Below are 22,630 nucleotides of genomic sequence, written 5' to 3' on the forward strand. Positions count from 1 at the left end.
GTTATATATGCCGGGTGTGTCACTGTAATGTGATGCACTGCCCCTAGCACACATCTTCCCATTACATTAGCAGCATTTCCTGTCCTCAGTTGGAGACTGTAGCCCTTAATAGTCCTGCCCCTGTTATATACACATAACCTGTACATGTTGTATAGTCAGATGGCTCTAATACTAACCCTGCGCCCTCTCACATAACCTGTACATGTTGTATAGTCAGATGGCTCTAATACTAACCCTGCGCCCTCTCACATAACCTGTACATGTTGTATAGTCAGATGGCTCTAATACTAACCCTGCGCCCTCTCACATAACCTGTACATGTTGTATAGTCAGATGGCTCTAATACTAACCCTGCGCCCTCTCACATAACCTGTACATGTTGTATAGTCAGATGGCTCTAATACTAACCCTGCGCCCTCTCACATAACCTGTACATGTTGTATAGTCAGATGGCTCTAATACTAACCCTGCGCCCTCTCACATAACCTGTACATGTTGTATAGTCAGATGGCTCTAATACTAACCCTGCGCCCTCTCACATAACCTGTACATGTTGTATAGTCAGATGGCTCTAATACTAACCCTGCGCCCTCTCACATAACCTGTACATGTTGTATATTCAGATGGCTCTAATACTAACCCTGCGCCCTCTCACATAACCTGTACATGTTGTACAGTCAGATGGCTCTAATACTAACCCTGCGCCCTCTCACATAACCTGTACATGTTGTACAGTCAGATGGTTCTAATACTAACCCTGCGCCCTCTCACATAACCTGTACATGTTGTATAGTCAGATGGCTCTAATACTAACCCTGCGCCCTCTCACATAACCTGTACATGTTGTATAGTCAGATGGCTCTAATACTAACCCTGCGCCCTCTCACATAACCTGTACATGTTGTATAGTCAGATGGCTCTAATACTAACCCTGCGCCCTCTCACATAACCTGTACATGTTGTATAGTCAGATGGCTCTAATACTAACCCTGCGCCCTCTCACATAACCTGTACATGTTGTATAGTCAGATGGCTCTAATACTAACCCTGCGCCCTCTCACATAACCTGTACATGTTGTATAGTCAGATGGCTCTAATACTAACCCTGCGCCCTCTCACATAACCTGTACATGTTGTATAGTCAGATGGCTCTAATACTAACCCTGCGCCCTCTCACATAACCTGTACATGTTGTATATTCAGATGGCTCTAATACTAACCCTGCGCCCTCTCACATAACCTGTACATGTTGTACAGTCAGATGGCTCTAATACTAACCCTGCGCCCTCTCACATAACCTGTACATGTTGTACAGTCAGATGGTTCTAATACTAACCCTGCGCCCTCTCACATAACCTGTACATGTTGTATAGTCAGATGGCTCTAATACTAACCCTGCGCCCTCTCACATAACCTGTACATGTTGTATAGTCAGATGGCTCTAATACTAACCCTGCGCCCTCTCACATAACCTGTACATGTTGTATAGTCAGATGGCTCTAATACTAACCCTGCGCCCTCTCACATAACCTGTACATGTTGTATAGTCAGATGGCTCTAATACTAACCCTGCGCCCTCTCACATAACCTGTACATGTTGTATAGTCAGATGGCTCTAATACTAACCCTGCGCCCTCTCACATAACCTGTACATGTTGTATAGTCAGGTGGCTCTAATACTAACCCTGCGCCCTCTCACATAACCTGTACATGTTGTATAGTCAGATGGCTCTAATACTAACCCTGCGCCCCCTCACATAACCTGTACATGTTGTATAGTCAGATGGCTCTAATACTAACCCTGCGCCCCCTCACATAACCTGTACATGTTGTATAGTCAGATGGCTCTAATACTAACCCTGCGCCCTCTCACATAGCCTGTACATGTTGTATAGTCAGATGGCTCTAATACTAACCCTGCGCCCTCTCACATAACCTGTACATGTTGTATAGTCAGATGGCTCTAATACTAACCCTGCGCCCTCTCACATAACCTGTACATGTTGTATAGTCAGATGGCTCTAATACTAACCCTGCGCCCTCTCACATAACCTGTACATATTGTATAGTCAGATGGCTCTAATACTAACCCTGCGCCCTCTCACATAACCTGTACATGTTGTATAGTCAGATGGCTCTAATACTAACCCTGCGCCCTCTCACATAACCTGTACACGTTGTATAGTCAGATGGCTCTAATACTAACCCTGCGCCCTCTCACATAACCTGTACATGTTGTATAGTCAGATGGCTCTAATACTAACCCTGCGCCCTCTCACATAACCTGTACATGTTGTATAGTCAGATGGCTCTAATACTAACCCTGCGCCCTCTCACATAACCTGTACATGTTGTATAGTCAGATGGCTCTAATACTAACCCTGCGCCCTCTCACATAACCTGTACATGTCGTATAGTCAGATGGCTCTAATACTAACCCTGCGCCCTCTCACATAACCTGTACATGTTGTATAGTCAGATGGCTCTAATACTAACCCTGCGCCCTCTCACATAGCCTGTACATGTTGTATAGTCAGATGGCTCTAATACTAACCCTGCGCCCTCTCACATAGCCTGTACATGTTGTATAGTCAGATGGCTCTAATACTAACCCTGCGCCCTCTCACATAACCTGTACATGTTGTATAGTCAGATGGCTCTAATACTAACCCTGCGCCTACTCACATAACCTATACATGTTGTATAGTCAGATGGCTCTAATACTAACCCTGCGCCCTCTCACATAACCTGTACATGTTGTATAGTCAGGTGGCTCTAATACTAACCCTGCGCCCTCTCACATAACCTGTACATGCTGTATAGTCAGGTGGCTCTAATACTAACCCTGCGCCCTCTCACATAACCTGTACATGTTGTATAGTCAGATGGCTCTAATACTAACCCTGCGCCCTCTCACATAACCTGTACATGTTGTATAGTCAGATGGCTCTAATACTAACCCTGCGCCCTCTCACATAACCTGTACATGTTGTATAGTCTGATGGCTCTAATACTAACCCTGCGCCCTCTCACATAACCTGTACATGTTGTATAGTCAGATGGCTCTAATACTAACCCTGCGCCCTCTCACATAACCTGTACATGTTGTATAGTCAGATGGCTCTAATACTAACCCTGCGCCCTCTCACATAACCTGTACATGTTGTATAGTCAGATGGCTCTAATACTAACCCTGCGCCCTCTCACATAACCTGTACATGTTGTATAGTCAGATGGCTCTAATACTAACCCTGCGCCCTCTCACATAACCTGTACATGTTGTATAGTCAGGTGGCTCTAATACTAACCCTGCGCCCTCTCACATAACCTGTACATGTTGTATAGTCAGATGGCTCTAATACTAACCCTGCGCCCACTCACATAACCTGTACATGTTGTATAGTCAGATGGCTCTAATACTAACCCTGCGCCTACTCACATAACCTGTACATGTTGTATAGTCAGGTGGCTCTAATACTAACCCTGCGCCCTCTCACATAACCTGTACATGTTGTATAGTCAGGTGGCTCTAATACTAACCCTGCGCCCTCTCACATAACCTGTACATGCTGTATAGTCAGGTGGCTCTAATACTAACCCTGCGCCCTCTCACATAACCTGTACATGTTGTATAGTCAGATGGCTCTAATACTAACCCTGCGCCCTCTCACATAACCTGTACATGTTGTATAGTCAGATGGCTCTAATACTAACCCTGCGCCCTCTCACATAACCTGTACATGTTGTATAGTCTGATGGCTCTAATACTAACCCTGCGCCCTCTCACATAACCTGTACATGTTGTATAGTCAGATGGCTCTAATACTAACCCTGCGCCCTCTCACATAACCTGTACATGTTGTATAGTCAGATGGCTCTAATACTAACCCTGCGCCCTCTCACATAACCTGTACATGTTGTATAGTCAGATGGCTCTAATACTAACCCTGCGCCCTCTCACATAACCTGTACATGTTGTATAGTCAGATGGCTCTAATACTAACCCTGCGCCCTCTCACATAACCTGTACATGTTGTATAGTCAGATGGCTCTAATACTAACCCTGCGCCCTCTCACATAACCTGTACATGTTGTATAGTCAGATGGCTCTAATACTAACCCTGCGCCCTCTCACATAACCTGTACATGTTGTATAGTCAGATGGCTCTAATACAAACCCTGCGCCCTCTCACATAACCTGTACATGTTGTATAGTCAGATGGCTCTAATACTAACCCTGCGCCCTCTCACATAACCTGTACATGTTGTATAGTCAGATGGCTCTAATACTAACCCTGCGCCCTCTCACATAACCTGTACATGTTGTATAGTCAGATGGCTCTAATACTAACCCTGCGCCCTCTCACATAACCTGTACATGTTGTATAGTCAGATGGCTCTAATACTAACCCTGCGCCCTCTCACATAACCTGTACATGTTGTATAGTCAGATGGCTCTAATACTAACCCTGCGCCCTCTCACATAACCTGTACATGTTGTATAGTCAGATGGCTCTAATACTAACCCTGCGCCCTCTCACATAACCTGTACATGTTGTATAGTCAGATGGCTCTAATACTAACCCTGCGCCCTCTCACATAACCTGTACATGTTGTATAGTCAGATGGCTCTAATACTAACCCTGCGCCCTCTCACATAACCTGTACATGTTGTATAGTCAGATGGCTCTAATACTAACCCTGCGCCCTCTCACATAACCTGTACATGTTGTATAGTCAGATGGCTCTAATACTAACCCTGCGCCCTCTCACATAACCTGTACATGTTGTATAGTCAGATGGCTCTAATACTAACCCTGCGCCCTCTCACATAACCTGTACATGTTGTATAGTCAGATGGCTCTAATACTAACCCTGCGCCCTCTCACATAACCTGTACATGTTGTATAGTCAGATGGCTCTAATACTAACCCTGCGCCCTCTCACATAACCTGTACATGTTGTATAGTCAGATGGCTCTAATACTAACCCTGCGCCCCCTCACATAACCTGTACATGTTGTATAGTCAGATGGCTCTAATACTAACCCTGCGCCCTCTCACATAACCTGTACATGTTGTATAGTCAGATGGCTCTAATACTAACCCTGCGCCCTCTCACATAACCTGTACATGTTGTATAGTCAGATGGCTCTAATACTAACCCTGCGCCCCCTCACATAACCTGTACATGTTGTATAGTCAGATGGCTCTAATACTAACCCTGCGCCCCCTCACATAACCTGTACATGTTGTATAGTCAGATGGCTCTAATACTAACCCTGCGCCCTCTCACATAACCTGTACATGTTGTATAGTCAGATGGCTCTAATACTAACCCTGCGCCCTCTCACATAACCTGTACATGTTGTATAGTCAGATGGCTCTAATACTAACCCTGCGCCCTCTCACATAACCTGTACATGTTGTATAGTCAGATGGCTCTAATACTAACCCTGCGCCCCCTCACATAACCTGTACATGTTGTATAGTCAGATGGCTCTAATACTAACCCTGCGCCCCCTCACATAACCTGTACATGTTGTATAGTCAGATGGCTCTAATACTAACCCTGCGCCCTCTCACATAACCTGTACATGTTGTATAGTCAGATGGCTCTAATACTAACCCTGCGCCCTCTCACATAACCTGTACATGTTGTAAAGTCAGATGGCTCTAATACTAACCCTGCGCCCTCTCACATAGCCTGTACATGTTGTATAGTCAGATGGCTCTAATACTAACCCTGCGCCCTCTCACATAGCCTGTACATGTTGTATAGTCAGATGGCTCTAATACTAACCCTGCGCCCTCTCACATAACCTGTACATGTTGTATAGTCAGATGGCTCTAATACTAACCCTGCGCCCTCTCACATAACCTGTACATGTTGTATAGTCAGGTGGCTCTAATACTAACCCTGCTCCCTCTCACATAACCTGTACATGCTGTATAGTCAGGTGGCTCTAATACTAACCCTGCGCCCTCTCACATAACCTGTACATGTTGTATAGTCAGATGGCTCTAATACTAACCCTGCGCCCTCTCACATAACCTGTACATGTTGTATAGTCAGGTGGCTCTAATACTAACCCTGCTCCCTCTCACATAACCTGTACATGCTGTATAGTCAGGTGGCTCTAATACTAACCCCGCGCCCTCTCACATAACCTGTACATGTTGTATAGTCAGATGGCTCTAATACTAACCCTGCGCCCTCTCACATAACCTGTACATGTTGTATAGTCTGATGGCTCTAATACTAACCCTGCGCCCTCTCACATAACCTGTACATGTTGTATAGTCTGATGGCTCTAATACTAACCCTGCGCCCTCTCACATAACCTGTACATGTTGTATAGTCAGATGGCTCTAATACTAACCCTGCGCCCTCTCACATAACCTGTACATGTTGTATAGTCAGATGGCTCTAATACTAACCCTGCGCCCTCTCACATAACCTGTACATGTTGTATAGTCAGATGGCTCTAATACTAACCCTGCGCCCTCTCACATAACCTGTACATGTTGTATAGTCAGATGGCTCTAATACTAACCCTGCGCCCTCTCACATAACCTGTACATGTTGTATAGTCAGATGGCTCTAATACTAACCCTGCGCCCTCTCACATTTCCCACAGTACCCAGACCCCTTGTCGCTTTCTCATTTTCTGGAAGAATATTTTGTCCTCGTCATTTCCCCCTCCTGTGTAGGGTGTTAGGTCTACAACAACTAGGTAGACAAGCATTGGGTCGACATGGGTCTAGGTTGACAGGACATTAGGTCGACACAAGCATTATGCCGATGGAGTTTTTCACTGTTTTTTTATCCGAATGTCAACACAGTTGACATGGACACAGTTTGAAGTGCGCTATCACTGCACTCGCGATGCTTCGGGCACACTATTTTATTCTCCCACCATTCCCTAGTGGATGGTAGGGCATGAAATACCACCTGTCGGCACATGTCGGCTCAAAAAACAGTGAAAAACCCAATGTCGACCTTTTGACTGTCGACCTTGCCCATGTCAACCTAATGCTTTTGTCGACATAATGACCTGTCAACCTAAACCCATGTTGATCTTGTTGACTGTCGACCCAGTGGTGTCAACCCAATGCTTGGCGACCTAGTTGCTGTAGACCTAATGACCGTATCCCCCTGTAATCCACAGCAATGGCTCAGGGGTAGTTAGTGTGGGTGTGGTATAACACACCGACAGTCAGGATTCCAACAGTCATTATCCCGACCTCAGAATCCCGACTGTTGAGACTCCGACACCGGGGCGAGCACAACGAAGCACCTTGCACGCTCGCCACCTATTTTATTCTCCCTCTATGGGGATTGTGGACCCCCACGAGGGAGAATAGCCGGTGGCCATGTGTCGGGATAATAACTGTCGGAAATCCAACTGCCGGTGAGTCCTCCGGCACCCGGGAGGGTAATGTTACTCAGGTGTAGGGACTGTACCCCCGGGTGTTATACCTTATCTGAGGGTGTCACAGAGGATCTGGTAGTGTAAAGTTACTCAGGTGTAGGGACTGTACCCCCGGGTGTTATACCTTATCTGAGGGTGTGACGGAGGATCTGGTAGTGTAACGTTACTCAGGTGTAGGGACTGTACCCCTGGGTGTTATACCTTATCTGAGGGTGTCACAGAGGATCTGGTAGTGTAACGTTACTCAGGTGTAGGGACTGTACCCCCGGGTGTTATACCTTATCTGAGGGTGTCACAGAGGATCTGGTAGTGTAACGTTACTCAGGTGTAGGGACTGTACCCCCGGGTGTTATACCTTATCTGAGGGTGTGACGGAGGATCTGGTAGTGTAACATTACTCAGGTGTAGGGACTGTACCCCCGGGTGTTATACCTTATCTGAGGGTGTGACAGAGGATCAGGTAGGGTAACGTTACTCGGGTGTAAGGCTGTACCCCCGGGTGTTATACCTTATCTGACGGTGTGACGGAGGATCTGGTAGTGTAACATTACTCAGGTGTAGGGACTGTACCCCCGGGTGTTATACCTTATCTGAGGGTGTCACAGAGGATCAGGTAGTGTAACGTTACTCAGGTGTAGGGACTGTACCCCCGGGTGTTATACCTTATCTGAGGGTGTGACGGAGGATCTGGTAGTGTAACGTTACTCAGGTGTAGGGACTGTACCCCCGTGTGTTATACCTTATCTGAGGGTGTGACGGAGGATCTGGTAGTGTAACATTACTCAGGTGTAGGGACTGTACCCCCAGGTGTTAAACCTTATCTGAGGGTGTGACAGAGGATCAGGTAGTGTAACGTTACTCGGGTGTAAGGCTGTACCCCCGGGTGTTATACCTTATCTGAGGGTGTGACGGAGGATCTGGTAGTGTAACATTACTCAGGTGTAGGGACTGTACCCCCGGGTGTTATACCTTATCTGAGGGTGTGACAGAGGATCAGGTAGTGTAACGTTACTCAGGTGTAGGGACTGTACCCCCGGGTGTTATACCTTATCTGAGGGTGTCACAGAGGATCTGGTAGTGTAACATTACTCAGGTGTAGGGACTGTACCCCCGGGTGTTATACCTTATCTGAGGGTGTGACAGAGGATCAGGTAGTGTAACGTTACTCAGGTGTAGGGACTGTACCCCCGGGTGTTATACCTTATCTGAGGGTGTCACAGAGGATCTGGTAGTGTAACATTACTCAGGTGTAGGGACTGTACCCCCGGGTGTTATACCTTATCTGAGGGTGTGACAGACAGAGGATCTGGTAGGGTAACGTTACTCTGGTGTAGGGCTGTACCCCCGGGTGTTATACCTTATCTGAGGGTGTCACAGAGGATCAGGTAGTGTAACGTTACTCAGGTGTAGGGACTGTACCCCCGGGTGTTATACCTTATCTGAGGGTGTGACGGAGGATCTGGTAGTGTAACGTTACTCAGGTGTAGGGACTGTACCCCCGTGTGTTATACCTTATCTGAGGGTGTGACGGAGGATCTGGTAGTGTAACATTACTCAGGTGTAGGGACTGTACCCCCAGGTGTTAAACCTTATCTGAGGGTGTGACAGAGGATCAGGTAGTGTAACGTTACTCGGGTGTAAGGCTGTACCCCCGGGTGTTATACCTTATCTGAGGGTGTGACGGAGGATCTGGTAGTGTAACATTACTCAGGTGTAGGGACTGTACCCCCGGGTGTTATACCTTATCTGAGGGTGTGACAGAGGATCAGGTAGTGTAACGTTACTCAGGTGTAGGGACTGTACCCCCGGGTGTTATACCTTATCTGAGGGTGTCACAGAGGATCTGGTAGTGTAACATTACTCAGGTGTAGGGACTGTACCCCCGGGTGTTATACCTTATCTGAGGGTGTGACAGAGGATCAGGTAGTGTAACGTTACTCAGGTGTAGGGACTGTACCCCCGGGTGTTATACCTTATCTGAGGGTGTCACAGAGGATCTGGTAGTGTAACATTACTCAGGTGTAGGGACTGTACCCCCGGGTGTTATACCTTATCTGAGGGTGTGACAGACAGAGGATCTGGTAGGGTAACGTTACTCTGGTGTAGGGCTGTACCCCCGGATGTTATACCTTATCTGAGGGTGTCACAGAGGATCTGGTAGTGTAACGTTACTCAGGTGTAGGGACTGTACCCCCGGGTGTTATAACTTATCTGAGGGTGTGACGGAGGATCTGGTAGGGTAACGTTACTCGGGTGTAGGGACTGTACCCCCGGGTGTTATACCTTATCTGAGGGTGTGACGGAGGATCTGGTAGTGTAACGTTACTCGGGTGTAGGGACTGTACCCACGGGTGTTATACCTTATCTGAGGGTGTGACAGAGGATCGGGTAGTGTAATGTTACTCGGGTGTAAGGCTGTACCCCCGGGTGTTATACCTTATCTGAGGGTGTGACGGAGGATCTGGTAGGGTAACGTTACTCGGGTGTAGGGACTGTACCCCCGGGTGTTATACCTTATCTGAGGGTGTCACAGAGGATCTGGTAGGGTAACGTTACTCAGGTGTAGGGACTGTACCCCCGGGTGTTATAACTTATCTGAGGGTGTGACGGAGGATCTGGTAGGGTAACGTTACTCGGGTGTAGGGACTGTACCCCCGGGTGTTATACCTTATCTGAGGGTGTGACGGAGGATCTGGTAGGGTAACGTTACTCAGGTGTAGGGACTGTACCCCCGGATGTTATACCTTATCTGAGGGTGTCACAGAGGATCTGGTAGTGTAACGTTACTCGGGTGTAGGGACTGTACCCCCAGGTGTTATACCTTATCTGAGGGTGTGACGGAGGATCTGGTAGGGTAACGTTACTCAGGTGTAGGGACTGTACCCCCGGGTGTTATACCTTATCTGAGGATGTGACAGAAGATCTGGTAGGGTAACGTTACTCGGGTGTAGGGACTGTACCCCCGGGTGTTATACCTTATCTGAGGGTGTGACGGAGGATCTGGTAGTGTAACGTTACTCAGGTGTAGGGACTGTACCCACGGGTGTTATACCTTATCTGAGGGTGTGACGGAGGATCTGGTAGGGTAACGTTACTCGGGTGTAGGGACTGTACCCCCGGGTGTTATACCTTATCTGAGGGTGTGACAGACAGTGGATCTGGTAGTGTAACGTTACTCAGATGTAGGGACTGTACCCCCGGGTGTTATACCTTATCTGAGGGTGTGACGGAGGATCTGGTAGTATAACGTTACTCGGGTGTAGGGACTGTACCCCCGGGTGTAATACCTTATCTGAGGGTGTGACGGAGGATCTGGTAGGGTAACGTTACTCAGGTGTAGGGACTGTACCCCCGGGTGTTATACCTTATCTGAGGGTGTGACGGAGGATCTGGTAGGGTAACGTTACTCAGGTGTAGGGACTGTACCCCCGGGTGTTATACCTTATCTGAGGGTGTGACGGAGGATCTGGTAGTGTAACGTTACTCAGGTGTAGGGACTGTACCCCCGGGTGTTATACCTTATCTGAGGGTGTGACGGAGGATCTGGTAGGGTAACGTTACTCAGGTGTAGGGACTGTACTCCCGGGTGTTATACCTTATCTGAGGGTATGACAGAGGATCTGGTAGGGTAACGTTACTCGGGTGTAGGGACTGTACCCCCGGGTGTTATACCTTATCTGAGGGTGTGACGGAGGATCTGGTAGGGTAACGTTACTCGGGTGTAGGGACTGTACCCCCGGGTGTTATACCTTATCTGAGGGTGTGACAGAGGATCGGGTAGTGTAATGTTACTCGGGTGTAAGGCTGTACCCCCGGGTGTTATACCTTATCTGAGGGTGTGACGAAGGATCTGGTAGTGTAACGTTACTCAGGTGTAGGGACTGTACCCCCGGGTGTTATACCTTATCTGAGGGTGTGACAGACAGAGGATCTGGTAGTGTAACGTTACTCAGATGTAGGGACTGTACCCCCGGGTGTTATACCTTATCTGAGGGTGTGACGGAGGATCTGGTAGGGTAACGTTACTCAGGTGTAGGGACTGTACCCCCGGGTGTTATACCTTATCTGAGGGTGTGACGGAGGATCTGGTAGTGTAACGTTACTCAGGTGTAGGGACTGTACCCCCGGGTGTTATACCTTATCTGAGGGTGTGACGGAGGATCTGGTAGGGTAACGTTACTCAGGTGTAGGGACTGTACTCCCGGGTGTTATACCTTATCTGAGGGTATGACAGAGGATCTGGTAGGGTAACGTTACTCGGGTGTAGGGACTGTACCCCCGGGTGTTATACCTTATCTGAGGGTGTGACGGAGGATCTGGTAGGGTAACGTTACTCGGGTGTAGGGACTGTACCCCCGGGTGTTATACCTTATCTGAGGGTGTCACAGAGGATCTGGTAGGGTAACGTTACTCGGGTGTAGGGACTGTACCCCCGGGTGTTATACCTTATCTGAGGGTGTGACAGAGGATCGGGTAGTGTAATGTTACTCGGGTGTAAGGCTGTACCCCCGGGTGTTATACCTTATCTGAGGGTGTGACGGAGGATCTGGTAGGGTAACGTTACTCGGGTGTAGGGACTGTACCCCCGGGTGTTATACCTTATCTGAGGGTGTGACAGACAGAGGATCTGGTAGTGTAACGTTACTCAGATGTAGGGACTGTACCCCCGGGTGTTATACCTTATCTGAGGGTGTGACGGAGGATCTGGTAGGGTAACGTTACTCAGGTGTAGGGACTGTACCCCCGGGTGTTATACCTTATCTGAGGGTGTGACGGAGGATCTGGTAGTGTAACGTTACTCAGGTGTAGGGACTGTACCCCCGGGTGTTATACCTTATCTGAGGGTGTGACGGAGGATCTGGTAGGGTAACGTTACTCAGGTGTAGGGACTGTACTCCCGGGTGTTATACCTTATCTGAGGGTATGACAGAGGATCTGGTAGGGTAACGTTACTCGGGTGTAGGGACTGTACCCCCGGGTGTTATACCTTATCTGAGGGTGTGACGGAGGATCTGGTAGGGTAACGTTACTCGGGTGTAGGGACTGTACCCCCGGGTGTTATACCTTATCTGAGGGTGTGACGGAGGATCTGGTAGGGTAACATTACTCGGGTGTAGGGACTGTACCCCCGGGTGTTATACCTTATCTGAGGGTGTGACGGAGGATCTGGTATTGTAAACAACACGGGCATAGCGCCCACCACTGGGCCATGCCCGCAGTCACATGATAACACTATGCACCCGCCTGTCCGCTCTCTGCAGATGCTGCATTGCAGTTTTGGCTTTTCTTACATTTGGCATCTGCTGGTCACTGAATTATCTATTTCGGGAAATTCCTCCTCTGATCACAGACTACTAATGTCATCCTGTATTTCATATATAAACCACAGAAGTGACCGAGACCACTGAGGAAGCCTTCCACCCAATGTATTACTTATTAGCAGTTTCCTACATAGCACAGGGTGTACTGTTAGGAGTGTGATACATGAGGATAAGTGTTACATATTGCAGTAATAAGCTGTGACTGGGGAATAACAGACATAGAGGTAGGAGGGCCCTGCTCGCAGGCTTACACTATATAGGGAAATAGGAGGGTGATACATGAGGATAATGCTACATATTGCAGTAATAAGATGTGACTGGGGAATAACAGACATAGAGGTAGGAGGGTCCTGCTCGCAGGCTTACACTATATAGGGATATAGGAGTGTGATACATGAGGATAAGTGTTACATATTGCAGTAATAAGCTGTGACTGGGGAATAACAGACATAGAGGTAGGAGGGTCCTGCTCGCAGGCTTACACTATATAGGGAAATAGGAGTGTGATACATGAGGATAAGTGCTACATATTGCAGTAATAAGATGTGACTGGGGAATAACAGACATAGAGGTAGGAGGGTCCTGCTCGCAGGCTTACACTATATAGGGAAATAGGAGTGTGATACATGAGGATAAGTGCTACATATTGCAGTAATAAGATGTGACTGGGGAATAACAGACATAGAGGTAGGAGGGCCCTGCTCGCAGGCTTACACTGTATAGGGAAATAGGAGTGTGATACATGAGGATAAGTGCTACATATTGCAGTAATAAGATGTGACTGGGGAATAACAGACATAGAGGTAGGAGGGTCCTGCTCGCAGGATTACACTATATAGGGAAATATGAGTGTGATACATGAGGATAAGTGCTACATATTGCAGTAATAAGATGTGACTGGGGAATAACAAATATAGAGGTAGGAGGGCCCTGCTCGCAGGCTTACACTATATAGGGAAATAGGAGTGTGATACATGAGGATAAGTGCTACATATTGCAGTAATATAGGAGTGTGATGCATGAGGATAAGTGCTACATATTGCAGTAATAAGATGTGACTGGGGTATAACAGACATAGAGGTAGGAGGGCCCTGCTCGCAGGATTACACTATATAGGGAAATAGGAGTGTGATGCATGAGGATAAGTGCTACATATTGCAGTAATAAGATGTGACTGGGGAATAACAGACATAGAGGTCGGAGGGCCCTGCTCGCAGGCTTACACTATAGGGAAATAGGAGTGTGATACATGAGGATAAGTGCTACATATTGCAGTAATAAGATGTGACTGGGGAATAACAGACATAGAGGTAGGAGGGCCCTGCTCGCAGGCTTACACTATATAGGGAAATAGGAGTGTGATACATGAGGATAAGTGCTACATATTGCAGTAATAAGATGTGACTGGGGAATAACAGACATAGAGGTAGGAGGGCCCTGCTCGCAGGCTTACACTATAGGGAAATAGGAATGTGATACATGAGGATAAGTGCTACATATTGCAGTAATAAGATGTGACTGGGGAATAACAGACATAGAGGTAGGAGGGTCCTGCTCGCAGGCTTACACTATAGGGAAATAGGAATGTGATACATGAGGATAAGTGCTACATATTGCAGTAATAAGATGTGACTGGGAAATAACAGACATAGAGGTAGGAGGGCCCTGCTCGCAGGCTTACACTATTTAAGGAAATAGGAGTGTGATACATGAGGATAAGTGCTACATATTGCAGTAATAAGATGTGACTGGGGAATAACAGACATAGAGGTAGGAGGGCCCTGCTCGCAGGCTTACACTATATAGGGAAATAGGAGTGTGATACATGAGGATAAGTGCTACATATTGCAGTAATAAGATGTGACTGGGGAATAACAGACATAGAGGTAGGAGGGTCCTGCTCGCAGGCTTACACTATATAGGGAAATAGGAGTGTGATACATGAGGATAAGTGCTACATATTGCAGTAATAAGATGTGACTGGGGAATAACAGACATAGAGGTAGGAGGGTCCTGCTCGCAGGATTACACTGTATAGGGAAATAGGAGTGTGATACATGAGGATAAGTGCTACATATCGCAGTAATAAGATGTGATTGGGGAATAACAGACATAGAGGTAGGAGGGTCCTGCTCACAGGCTTACACTATATAGGGAAATAGGAGTGTGATACATGATGATAAGTGCTACATATTGCAGTAATAAGATGTGACTGGGGAATAACAGACATAGAGGTAGGAGGGCCCTGCTCGCAGGCTTACACTATATAGGGAAATAGGAGTGTGATACATGAGGATAAGTGCTACATATTGCAGTAATAAGATGTGACTGGGGAATAACAGACATAGAGGTAGGAGGGCCCTGCTCGCAGACTTACACTATATAGGGAAATAGGAGTGTGATACATGAGGATAAGTGCTACATATTGCAGTAATAAGATGTGACTGGGGAATAACAGACATAGAGGTAGGAGGGTCCTGCTCGCAGGCTTACACTATATAGGGAAATAGGAGTGTGATACATGGGGATAAGTGCTACATATTGCAGTAATAAGATGTGACTGGGGTATAACAGACATAAGAGGTAGAAGGGCCCTGCTCGCAGGCTTACACTATATAGGGAAATAGGAGTGTGATACATGAGGATAAGTGCTACATATTGCAGTAATAAGATGTGACTGGGGAATAACAGACATAGAGGTAGGAGGGTCCTGCTCGCAGGCTTACACTATATAGGGAAATAGGAGTGTGATACATGAGGATAAGTGCTACATATTGCAGTAATAAGATGTGACTGGGGAATAACAGACATAGAGGTAGGAGGGTCCTGCTCGCAGGCTTACACTATATAGGGAAATAGGAGTGTGATACATGAGGATAAGTGCTACATATTGCAGTAATAAGATGTGACTGGAGAATAACAGACATAGAGGTAGGAGGGCCCTGCTCGCAGGCTTACACTATATAGGGAAATAGGAGTGTGATACATGAGGATAAGTGCTACATATTGCAGTAATAAGATGTGACTGGGGAATAACAGACATAGAGGTAGGAGGGCCCTGCTCGCAGGCTTACACTATATAGGGAAATAGGAGTGTGATACATGAGGATAAGTGCTACATATTGCAGTAATAAGATGTACCTGGGGAATAACAGACATAGAGGTAGGAGGGTCCTGCTCGCAGGCTTACACTATATAGGGAAATAGGAGTGTGATACATGAGGATAAGTGCTACATATTGCAGTAATAAGATGTGACTGGAGAATAACAGACATAGAGGTAGGAGGGTCCTGCTCGCAGGCTTATACTATATAGGGAAATAGGAGTGTGATACAGGAGGATAAGTGCTACATATTGCAGTAATAAGATGTGACTGGGGAATAACAGACATAGAGGTAGGAGGGCCCTGCTCGCAGGCTTACACTGTATAGGGAAATAGGAGTGTGATACATGAGGATAAGTGCTACATATTGCAGTAATAAGATGTGACTGGGGAATAACAGACATAGAGGTAGGAGGGCCCTGCTCGCAGGCTTATACTATATAGGGAAATAGGAGTGTGATACATGGGGATAAGTGCTACATATTGCAGTAATAAGATGTGACTGGAGAATAACAGACATAGAGGTAGGAGGGCCCTGCTCGCAGGCTTACACTATATAGGGAAATAGGAGTGTGATACATGAGGATAAGTGCTACATATTGCAGTAATAAGATGTGACTGGGGAATAACAGACATAGAGGTAGGAGGGCCCTGCTCGCAGGCTTACACTATATAGGGAAATAGGAGTGTGATACTTGGGGATAAGTGCTACATATTGCAGTAATAAGATGTGACTGGGGAATAACAGACATAGAGGTAGGAGGGCCCTGCTCGCAGGCTCACACTATAGGGAAATAGGAGTGTGATACATGAGGATAAGTGCTACATATTGCAGTAATAAGATGTGACTGGGGAATAACAGACATAGAGGTAGGAGGGCCCTGCTCGCAGGCTTACACTATAGGGAAATAGGAGTGTGATACATGAGGATAAGTGCTACGTATTGCAGTAATAAGATGTGACTGGGTTATAACAGACATAGAGGTAGGAGGGTCCTGCTCGCAGGCTTACACTATATAGGGAAATAGGAGTGTGATACATGAGGATAAGTGCTACATATTGCAGTAATAAGATGTGACTGGAGAATAACAGACATAGAGGTAGGAGGGCCCTGCTCGCAGGCTTACACTATATAGGGAAATAGGAGTGTGATACATGAGGATAAGTGCTACATATTGCAGTAATAAGATGTGACTGGGGTATAACAGACATAGATGTAGGAGGGTCCTGCTCGCAGGCTTACACTATATAGGGAAATAGGAGTGTGATACATGAGGATAAGTGCTACATATTGCAGTAATAAGATGTGACTGGGGAATAACAGACATAGAGGTAGGAGGGTCCTGCTCGCAGGCTTACACTATATAGGGAAATAGGAGTGTGATACATGAGGATAAGTGCTACATATTGCAGTAATAAGATGTGACTGGGGAATAACAGACATAGAGGTAGGAGGGCCCTGCTCGCAGGCTTACACTATATAGGGAAATAGGAGTGTGATACATGAGGATAAGTGCTACATATTGCAGTAATAAGATGTGACTGGGGAATAACAGACATAGAGGTAGGAGGGCCCTGCTCGCAGGCTTACACTGTATAGGGAAATAGGAGTGTGATACATATGGATAAGTGCTACATATTGCAGTAATAAGATGTGACTGGGTAATAACAGACATAGAGGTAGGAGGGTCCTGCTCGCAGGCTTACACTATATAGGGAAATAGGAGTGTTATACATGAGGATAAGTGCAACATATTGCAGTAATAAGATGTGACTGGGTAATAACAGACATAGAGGTAGGAGGGCCCTGCTCGCAGGCTTACACTATATAGGGAAATAGGAGTGTGATACATGAGGATAAGTGCTACATATTGCAGTAATAAGATGTGACTGGGGAATAACAGACATAGAGGTAGGAGGGTCCTGCTCGCAGGCTTACACTATATAGGGAAATAGGAGTGTGATACATGAGGATAAGTGCTACATATTGCAGTAATAAGATGTGACTGGGGAATAACAGACATAGAGGTAGGAGGGCCCGGCTCGCAGGCTTACACTATATAGGGAAATAGGAGTGTGATACATGAGGATAAGTGCTACATATTGCAGTAATAAGATGTGACTGGGGAATAACAGACATAGAGGTAGGAGGGCCCTGCTCGCAGGCTTACACTGTATAGGGAAATAGGAGTGTGATACATGAGGATAAGTGCTACATATTGCAGTAATAAGATGTGACTGGGGAATAACAGACATAGAGGTAGGAGGGCCCTGCTCGAAGGCTTACACTATATAGGGAAATAGGAGTGTGATACATGAGGATAAGTGCTACATATTGCAGTAATAAGATGTGACTGGGGAATAAAAGACATAGAGGTAGGAGGGCCCTGCTCGCAGGATTACACTATATAGGGAAATAGGAGTGTGATACATGAGGATAAGTGCTACATATTGCAGTAATAAGATGTGACTGGGGAATAACAGACATAGAGGTAGGAGGGCCCTGCTCGCAGGCTTACACTATATAGGGAAATAGGAGTGTGATACATGAGGATAAGTGCTACATATTGCAGTAATAAGATGTGACTGGGGAATAACAGACATAGAGGTAGGAGGGCCCTGCTCGCAGGCTTACACTGTAGGGAAATAGGAGTGTGATACATGAGGATAAGTGCTACATATTGCAGTAATAAGATGTGACTGGGGAATAACAGATATAGAGGTAGGAGGGCCCTGCTCGCAGGCTTACACTATATAGGGAAATAGGAGTGTGATACATGAGGATAAGTGCTACATATTGCAGTAATAAGATGTGACTGGGGAATAACAGACATAGAGGTAGGAGGGCCCTGCTCGCAGGCTTACACTATATAGGGAAATAGGAATGTGATACATGAGGATAAGTGCTACATATTGCAGTAATAAGATGTGACTGGGGAATAACAGACATAGAGGTAGGAGGGTCCTGCTCGCAGGTATACACTATATAGGGAAATAGGAGTGTGATACATGAGGATAAGTGCTACATATTGCAGTAATAAGATGTGACTGGGGAATAACAGACATAGAGGTAGGAGGGTCCTGCTCGCAGGCTTACACTGTATAGGGAAATAGGAGTGTGATAAATGAGGATAAGTGCTACATATTGCAGTAATAAGATGTGACTGGGGAATAACAGACATAGAGGTAGGAGGGTCCATGCTACGTGCTGCATGAAAGATCAGAAGATTTAACAAAAGATCTATAGGAACGCACATGGGATCCTAAGAAAAATCTTTGGTAAAGATGTGCGGACAAAAGATTTCAAGGCTAATTTATGCGCACATCTTAAGATCAAAGATCTTTCTAGTGTGTGGGCACCTTTATTCAGGAATTATATAGTGTTCCCTCTAGGCTGTCCCTCCAGCAGTGCCCTGCTAAAAGAGCCTGCTGCCTGACTTGCTGGTGTGCCCGGGGAAGCTCCAGGCACCGCAATCTCGGCAGCGCTAGGCTTCCCATGCAGCTCAGGGACTTCGTCGGGGCCAGGTCCACCCCCTTGCACGACGGGGGAAGCCTAGGCACGCCCCCTTTAGTGATGCGCGGCCTGGGCACGCCCCCTTTAGTGATGCGGGGCCTGAGCACGCCTCCTTTAGTGACGTCACGGCCCGGGCACGCCCACTTTAGTGACATCGGCGGCCCAGGACCACCTACAATGATGACATCGACGGGCCCGGTCAGCCCCGATTGCGCTGCCCCCATGCAGCGGCACCCTGCCCCCCAAAATTCCTAGAGGGAACACTAATATATATCAAAGAGTTCTTTTTTAACCTCGATTTTTAAACAAACAATACAATATGCAATTCTAAATTAACAATTCATCAGAATGGGACAACTTAATCTTTAAAATGTAACCTCATTTATGGATTTTGGTTAAGGATGAAGGGAGAAAAGGGAGCGTCATTTTCGCACGGGCCACCTAGTAGTTTTTATTTATTTTTCCTTACATTTTTGACATACCACTCGAGGAGCTCTTCCCCTTTTATTATAGAAGAGGGGCCTGGGTCTCTGTGCAACCTGTCTGCAGAGACAGGGAAGGACGGATCAAGGGCTGTGTATATAGATGTTTATAACTTAAAGTGAAGCCTTGGCAGTGGTGGTATAATCTAAAACTGTTTTTAAATGTTATTATGGTTCCATTGTTTCCTCATGTATGGAATGCATGATGACACGCATAATTCCATCGGGTTAGTATGTGACACCCCTACACAGTAATTGACTGCGATATGTAAACACACAACACGATGTGCAATTGTAAATCTCAAAAAAAGGGACACCAGGCCGTTGTGAGCCAGCGTTTCAAAGCCGACTGGCTTCATCAACCTGGTGTCCCTTTATTTGAGTGCCGCCACTCCCTCGTCTGTGTATGTATGTATGTTGTATGTATGTATGTGTATGTATGACTAAAACTTGGCTCAGTTTGGCTCAGCAAGCATTTCAGGTATCCTATTATATAGGTGATCTACAAAGCAACTGTAGAGTTTGCCCCAATAATTTACCACTAAAGGAGGGGCCAAATTGAGCCCCTATTAGTTTTTTCACTAAATGGGACCGTGTGAATAGGCCTGGTGCCTTTTCTTTGTCACGCAAAAAGACTTTGGATTTATTAAGCTTGGAGAAGAGATAAACTGGAGATAAAGCAGAGAAAAGGTAAAAGGAGATAAAGCACCAGCCAATCAGCTGTGTTTGAAAAAGACAGTTGGGAGTTGATTGGCTGGTGCTTTATCTCCTTTTACCTTTTCTCTGCTTTATCTCCAGTTTATCTCTTCTCCAAGCTTAATAAATCTGCCCCCTATACACTATCCACCCTACTTGTACTATTCTTCATTGAATACCAGAAGCTGATACCCCTGAAGAAGCCCCGTGCTGGGTGAAACAGTGCGTTTTTATAACTTTGTATCAAGCAATCTACAGTGAAGAACTGTCTACTCTACTGTGAAAGAAAAGAGAAAAAAAAAACTTTTTAATGAAGAAAATACTAGTTAAACAAATACTTTGTGTATTACAATGTGGATCTATATTGATTGTTGCATTGTTGCGCCACTCCACATTTGTCTTTATATCTTTTCATCTTCCCCTAGCCCACAGGGGTATTGTGGATAAGGCAGCCCATCACTAGCATTCTACACATATTAATCTTAACTCTAGCGTGTATATGTATGTGTGTATATATATATATATATATATATATATATATTTATATACATACAGGGCTATTTTTCAGCAGGCTCCAGCAGGAACTGAGGGCCTTATTCTAGTTCACTCTTTCTGACAAAATCCTTCTTAAGCCGCCCATACACGTTGCATTTCCCGGCGGTGCGATGTGTGCTTTGAGGTGCGCGCTCCTGCGGCACCTCATCGCACAGTACAAAAAGTATGTGCTGCACATACTTTTTGTACTTGCTTTTCATCACATCGCATTGCATGCACAAGGCATGCAATGCGATGTGATGGATGCTATTTAAGCCCACAACGCACGCCGGGGTCACAGCGTGTATGGGCAGTATTAGATGGACAAAACCATGTGCACTGCAGGTGGGGAAGGTGTTACTTGTGAAGAGAGAATTAGATTTGGGTGGGGTTTTACTTCAAAGTGAGATCTATATTGCAGTGTAAAAATAAAGCAGCCAGTATTTACCCTGCACAGCAACAAAATGACTCACCCAAATCTAATTCTCTCTGCACATTTTAAATCTGCCCCCCCCTGCAGTGCACATGGTTTTGTCCACCTAAGAAGGATTTTGTCAGAAAGAGTGAACTAGAATAAGGGCCTCAGTTCCTGCTGGAGCCTGCTGAAAAATAGCTATATATATATATATATATATATATATATATATATATATATAATCTCCTATGCTATTTCGATCCCAACTATCTGATAACTTGTAGCTGTCTGATAACATGTAGCACGCATCCCTGTCTATTTATGTCTGCGGCCTGCTCTGCAGTATTATATGAACGGTTGTGAAATAACCGGAGGCTATATAGTCAGTGTTTACCATTGTCTTCCTCTGGCACAGGTTGCCCTGGTAGAACACAGGGGCTTCTTTCACTGTGCGGGCAGGATCTGACTGACAGCTTGGTAGACTTGCAGTACAGGAATGCTTGGTTTGGATTGGTCCCTTCATTCACATGGGCAGGGCCAGTTATGTCACAGCAGCTCAGATTACTGTAGCCTTAGCTTCCCATTGGTGTGGGGTGGGGGGATCATTGCTGACTATAATGCATTTTAATGTGAGCTACACTACAGTATCCGGGTACAATGTACCTGGTTCATGTGTGATCAAACTAACCAGAGTGTTTTCTTCTCTCATGCAGGTTTCACATGTTCCCGATAAGTAGAGAACCAGCGGTGGAGTAGGTATTACACGATGGATCGAAGGTGACAGCAGCTGAGGATGCCCCTGACTGATAAGCTACGTGAGAGGATATCACAGGCCTTCTACAGGCATGGTCTGCTGTGTGCATCCTACCCCATTCCTATCATCCTCTTCACAGCCCTGTGCATCCTAGCCTGCTGGTGAGTACCTGAGCCTGTGGTGGGTGTAGGGGTAGCCAGGACTGCTGCACTCTACCTGTACAGGTATCTCTGATTGCTGATCCCAGCCTGCTGGTAAGTGCCTGAGCACCGGGTGGGTATAGGGGTAGCCAGGACTGCTGCTATCTGTACAGGTATCTCTACTTGCTGATCCTAGCCTGCTGGCGAGTGCGTGAGCCCAGGGGTGGGTATAGGGG

The 22,630-nt window shown here is 46.3% G+C and overlaps 1 protein-coding gene across 2 annotated transcripts in view; it reads left to right on the top strand.

The window, feature by feature from the left end:
* SCAP (SREBF chaperone) overlaps nt 1-22,630 on the top strand; it is a 107,410-nt gene that overhangs the window by 28,427 nt on the left and 56,353 nt on the right. For both annotated transcript variants that reach the window (XM_083186584.1, XM_083186585.1), the window contains exon 2: nt 22,214-22,415. In XM_083186584.1, coding sequence (XP_083042710.1) covers nt 22,294-22,415 — 122 coding nt within the window. In that variant the 5' untranslated portion in view covers nt 22,214-22,293. The remainder of the gene's footprint in view (nt 1-22,213; nt 22,416-22,630) is intronic.

This window comes from Crinia signifera, chromosome 5 (assembly GCF_055691185.1).
Source record: "Crinia signifera chromosome 5, ASM5569118v1, whole genome shotgun sequence".
NCBI classification, from domain to species: domain Eukaryota; kingdom Metazoa; phylum Chordata; class Amphibia; order Anura; family Myobatrachidae; genus Crinia; species Crinia signifera.